Source organism: Corvus brachyrhynchos, unplaced genomic scaffold (assembly GCF_000691975.1).
Source record: "Corvus brachyrhynchos isolate BGI_N302 unplaced genomic scaffold, ASM69197v1 scaffold310, whole genome shotgun sequence".
NCBI lineage: Eukaryota > Metazoa > Chordata > Aves > Passeriformes > Corvidae > Corvus > Corvus brachyrhynchos.
The window spans coordinates 3125218-3131453 of NW_008236213.1; the positions used below are offsets into that span (position 1 = coordinate 3125218).

Sequence of the window (6236 nt, forward strand, 5' to 3'; positions counted from 1 at the left end):
AACTGGATAAACCAAACTGGAGGACAACTATTTCTGGGAAAAGTTTCTTGTTGGAATTTGCTAGACTATTAATACCTTTGATGTGGAAGTAACTAGGTTAAGATATTTGAGATCATTAAACTTGACAGGAGTAGCAGGACTGAACTCAAACTGCATAAATCAAACTGGAGGATAACTATTTCTGGGAAAAGCTTCTTGTTGGAATTTGCTAGACTATTAATGCATTTGATGTGGAAGTTATTTAAAATGTGATTATAGATATTTCTTAATATTGTAGTATACTACATTCCTAATAAAATGTTTAAATCCTTGTCTGCTCTGGACAGAAGGATAGGTGGTTTTCCTAGGAAAAATATTTCTGTGAACATCCTATGACAAAAATCTAGTCGTTATAATGGGAGCCATTTTGCATGCCCGAAGGAAAAATGAGTAATCTTATTTCTGACAGTTTATTATCTCTCTCAGAAAATAAAAAGCCTGAGTCTTCTTTAAGCCCTATTCTCTTTGTACCAGCTCCCTTTAAAAAAATTTTCCAACAATAAAATGATTCCTGGGAAAAAATGATAAAATGATAGCTGGGAAAAAGGACCTTCCTCTGAAACATGTGAATTAAAATCCTGTAAGGAGGAAGAGAGTATCTGACAGGAACACATTGCACAACACAGATATTGTCTCACATTTCTTCATGATAAAAAGATCTACTTATCCCTCTTCATGCCTATGTGTGTGGTTAAATCTGTCTGCCCCTGTAATTAAAGCCACCTGACTTTCTCTGAATTGGAACTGCATTTACTGTATGAGCTCCAGGGCTTCCAGGTCTCCAGTGCACTGTGCCTGCAGGACTTACAGGGATCAGAAGAAAAGTAAGTCTCATTCCAGCCTAGCCAGCAATGCTGTGCAGGCAGCCCTCTCTCTGAGGAAAAATGTCTCTTGTTGGCTTTTGTTGGATTTTTTTTGTTTGTTTTGATTTGGTTTGATTTTGGGTTTTGGGGTTTTTTAAAATTGATTTTTCTTTCCTTCTGCAGCAGACTTAGCTGAGGGGAAAAAACATCTGATTTTCTAAGACACTGAAGTGTTAATACTTAATTTCTAAATTCATAAGTGCGGGGGGGCTACATGTAATCTCCTAATCACAGAATATCTAGGCTGGGATTATAGGTATAATAATCTAAGGGAACTCAATTTTAAAATTATTTTCTCTGTTGACACACAGTGTTGATTGTCTTGCATGACCATGTCTATAGTCAAAGTCAAAGCTAATTTTTGTGCTCACTTGCTACAAAGGCAGCTGGCACATGTGTGTGCCAAAGTCTTTGGAGGTTTTTTGTTCTGTTTTCTATTCTCCTGGGAATGAAAGATGAGTCAATTTACTAGCTGAGCATTAGCACTTACACAAAGGGGAGAGGTTACTCTGTGTAGCAATGAGAATTACCTTACTATTATGCCATTGGTTTCTCTCAGAATGACTGCCCTCCACTGAGAAGGGCAAAGACAGTCTATACTAAAAACTGTCAATATTTGAAGAGTGTTTGCCAGCCACAGTACTGAGCTGGCATCAACAATCTGAAGCATTTTGTACTTAGGAGCTTTGCAATCATCTCTTTTTGCAAAATGTACTGCCAACTACATTCTACAGGGAAAAATGGTTTAAGTAGAGAAACTCCAAGTGATATGGGTAACATGGAATCTGTCTTGAGTATAAGGCAGCTCTGAGATGCCTTTCACCCACCCACCTTTTGGATTACTAAACTTCCAGATGTAAGATGATACTTTATTACAGATTTTATTACAGCAGCCCAGTACCTTCTATTTGCTTGAATAGGTAATATGAAAAATGGGCCATTATTAAGTTTATGTTGGTATAAGCGGTATGGTGTAGTTCAACAGGAAGAATTTCTTGGTAGGAAAGCAGAGAAAAGCTGACTGGTGTGGCTGTCACTTTCTCAAACTGAAGAACAAATTTACAGTGAGACATTCATCATTACATTAACTACTTCTACACAAAACACACCACTATGTGGTTTACCTTCCTAAATGCAAAGGAAAATCAAAAAGAACAAGCTGTAAAAAAATCCAAATGCAGTCTTGCATTTTATAAGAATGCAATTGTTTCCATTTCAATCAAAAACAACTGCAATCATAAATGTGCTCTTGGGGACAGCAATGATGATGTCTTAAAGAGAGAAAAACTGTTTTTTGAGATATTATGTGAAACAGATAGAAAGGAAGAGTAGAAGAATACCTCCACTTAATGCCATAACTTTTAACAAGGATTCTTTTCCAAGCATTCATATTATCCTTTGCAAATAGGATTATGTTTTGTACTGTTGTTTTGCAGACAGATATCTCCAATTATGAAGTGAACATTTCTTATCTCTTGATAGCAACAACTTCCCGTCATCAAAGCCATAATGGTACATACACAACAAGCCATTAGTTCTCAGCATAAACATCACAGAAACCAATATAACTTGAATTGCACTAATGAGAGCAACAAACAATTCTCTGCTATACTGGAATTGATATATTTAGTTCTTTGTGCAAAGTGGATGCAATGTCTACAGAAGAAATTTACCAACTAGACACTAGAGATGTTAAAGAGTAAAACATGGGAAAAGCAAACTGAAGTCTGTTTCTATTAAGCACAGCTCACCCATACAAGATTCTTCATGCTTTAGCTCAATACACATCAGCTTAACCACAGGATCCAGCAGACTGACCCAATGTCTATCAACTGTTGTGGTTTTTGGACCAGGACCTTGCTCCATGCTGAGCTGAAGGCTTCATTGTAACATGGTGGTTTGCCTGACAAACACCACTGTAATTCCTTTCCCACAGAATCTGTTCAGTCAGCAACAGTTACAGCAGTCTTGACAGCTCCTTCAATGCACCTTTAGAAAACTGCTCTACACTATTTTTCTATAGCTTTATCTTGCACAGCCCAACAATACAGGTATTTTCAAGTACCAACTGCAAAGCCACAAAGGCAATTAATATCATTCAATCTCTTCCTCCTGCTTAGGATGTCCTGCTACATCCACCCCATGTCTCCCCTTGTCTCTGTGTGTCGACAGAGCAGATGCCTGCTCCTCAATAAGCTATGTTGCAAAGCCATACTGGATGAGCAGCTGCTTGGCAAGACAACTCATTACACGGCTCATCGCAGATTTGGTGATAACGAGAAAAATAATTTGAAGGACTCAAGCATCACAGAGTAAGATCAGCTCAGGAAAAAGATCTGGGGAAAACATTGACTTGGTGCTTGAATTTCTACTTTTATCAATATTAGACATGTCCTTTATGTGATGAAATGCATTACATCATCTAACATACTGTCTTTTTTAACAGTATTAGACCTGAGTTAACTTTAATCTTAAACAGTTTCATGCCAGAATTAAGCAATTAACCTTTCCTTTTTCAGTATATATTCTTCTTGGTAAAAATGATACTGCCATAAACATAGTTTAATAAGGATCAGTATCACCTTATATGGGTTCTGATATGCTTTCATCTGCAACAAAATGCTCTCAAAGCTTATTTTTACTACTAATAGACTTCCATCTCCTTTTACAACCAGCAGTTGAACTCTTATTTGTGTTCTAATACTAACAAAGGCCCTACCAGGGTATTTTGCAAACTAAAGCTTCAAATCTGAAATAAAATAATCTGTTTGAATAATATTTTACAGATTTAGAGTCTAAATGTTCTTACAGAGACCTAGCTAATAAACTGTGACCATTTTAAGACCTATTGCCATATTATGTGAGAAGAAGTCATAAGGGTTTATGTGAAGGTTATAGTAAATCAATCAGTCTTTTTTATGAATGTAAAGTAAACTAAGCAACAGCTCCTTTTTTTTTCCTTCAGTGGTTCCTTGCTATTACATATTTCTGAGAAATACTAAGTAAGTTTTCCTTTCTTTTCTGGAAGCCAAAAATGCACAGTGCATCACACTAGTTACAATTATTTCCATATCAATTATTATCTTTTTCTTTCACAGGTAAAAGTTTTCAACAAATGTCCATAGGCCAACACAAACCAAAAAATGTTATTCCTGTACGGAACAGCCTAGCTCCCATATCCAACCACAGTGCTCACAAAAGTAAGTACAGACAAGTGCTAGTTACAGTATCATATTGCGTGCCTCCATCACTGGCGTCTGAGGGCTTGAGAGAGGTTTCATGTTTGTTTTTCACAGCATCATAGAATGGCTGAGGTTGGAAGACACCTCTGGAGACTGTCTGTCCAGCCCCCTGACAAAGATGTGACAAAGAAGTCACCTACAGCACATTGCCTAGGATCGCACCCAGTTTTGTTTTAAATCTCTATGAATGGGGATTGAAATAAGACAGTTTCTCTGGGCCATCCCTTCCAGTGTTTTACCACCCTCAGAGTAAAAAGTTTCTTCTTACTTATTTGTGGCTATTGATTCTTTTCCCTCCGTAGGACTCCACTGAGAAGAGTCTGTCTCCTTCTGCATTACTCCCCACAATCAAACATTTAGACTTATTGACAAGATCCTTTGAGCTGCCTTCTCTTCTTGAGGCTGAACACTCCCAGCTCTTTCAGCCTCCCCCTTAAGGCTGACACTTCAATCCTTTAGTCATCTCCATTGCCCTCCATTGGACTTGCATCAATATGTCCCTCTCTCTCTTGTACTGGGAGCCTCAGAACTGGACTCAGAACTCCAGATGTGTTTCACCTGAGCTGAGTAGAGGGGAAGAATCACCTGTCACAATCTGCTGGCAGTGCTCTTCCTGATAGAGCCCCGGACGCTGTTGGCTGTAGTTCTGCACAGGCACCTTGCTGGCTCACGTTCAGCTTGGGGAAGCAGTTGTCCCAAAGAGCAGGAGAGTTTCAACCCACTCCCAGAGCCCCAGCAGAGTGTCAAGACTTAGTGATTGTTCCAGGCTGGATCAAGCCAGAAACTGGGGTGTTCTTCACACATAAACACCAGCCCTGCTCCTAGCAGTGTCCGACCCTCACATTCTTATGCTCCACAAAGAACAAATCTCCATTGTATATTGGATGAGGATTTACAGTTTACTAATTGTAATCCTGCAGATCAGCCAGGTTCTAAAGCATTCACATTTCAGACCTACATTTAAGATTCACCGCCTCTTATAATCTGAATTTCAGAAGCAATTCTGCAGTTACGGCAGTATTACTAGAAATGAAACAGCAGAGGTAGCCTTACAGGGACCATCAGATTGGGTGGGGTTATACAGAATCCTGAACTGCTGCTGTTTTGTACATCAGACAGGAAGAAGAAAAGATGTTTGAATTACTGAGGTGGTATTCTCTGTCTGCTCAGAGGGAAGAAAACAATTTAATTGCTTTTAATTGCTTTTAAAACCCCAGGTCCAGGTGTTCTGTATTTTAAGCTTTCTACTAATGTTCTCTGTGTCTTCTAGTTAAATCATAGTTGTAAGGAAAATCCTTTAAAAATCATTTCATAATCATTGTTGTTCTTGCATTAATTCATATAAATGGTCAAGAATTTAGTTCTAGTCTTATGCTAAAAACTGTTTTACAAATAAGATACAATTGTCACAATTAAGAATCATGGTTTAATTAACTAACGCAGCACATTTATCCAGGTACCATTACTGCTTGAACATTAGTTCAAGCCAGTAAGAGAAAAGCAGAATTATTTGCAAAATAGATTGTATTTCTTCTTTGTTCACACAAATTACATATTTGCTCCTGAAGGTTTCTAAAGAACTGTTTCAGAGCCAAGATCTCACTCATCCTTCACCCAGCCCCAAAAATATTACTCTTGTGGACGTAGCCTTTATCCAGGCAAAGTGCTCCAGCAACAAAGACTGAGTATAAATATTTGTGTTTGTCTAGTATTTTTAATACATAAGACGTGTGTTAAAAATATGCTAAGGGGAAAAAAAAAGTTGCCAAGAAGCTGAAACAATGAAATAAGCACAAACTAGAATGAGAACTGAAACTACTCAGAGACTAACAGAAAGAAGAAGTATCTCCCCCAGAAAAGGAAGGGCAATGAAAAACAAAAGGAAGAAATTATTAAATCTCTCAGTAAAAGGTTTTAAAATACACATTAGAAAGAGGAAAATAGGAATGAAACAGTAGCCTAGGAAGAGTACTTGAATGACTTTAAACCATAAAATCTCACCCTTCAGATATTCCCAGGGCCAGAGATCCTTCACCTGGCTTCTTGAGTAGCCTCAGCACAGACTGCATCTCCTATTCTGCTTCCTGCTGCT

General features: G+C 38.0%; 1 protein-coding gene across 4 annotated transcripts in view; it reads left to right on the plus strand.

Annotated features, from left to right (window-relative positions):
- Positions 1 to 6236, plus strand: part of ANKRD55 (ankyrin repeat domain 55) — a 47250-nt gene that overhangs the window by 37436 nt on the left and 3578 nt on the right. For all 4 annotated transcript variants that reach the window (XM_017744130.1, XM_008643026.2, XM_017744126.1 and 1 more), the window contains exon 10: positions 4001 to 4102. In XM_017744130.1, coding sequence (XP_017599619.1) covers positions 4001 to 4102 — 102 coding nt within the window. The remainder of the gene's footprint in view (positions 1 to 4000; positions 4103 to 6236) is intronic.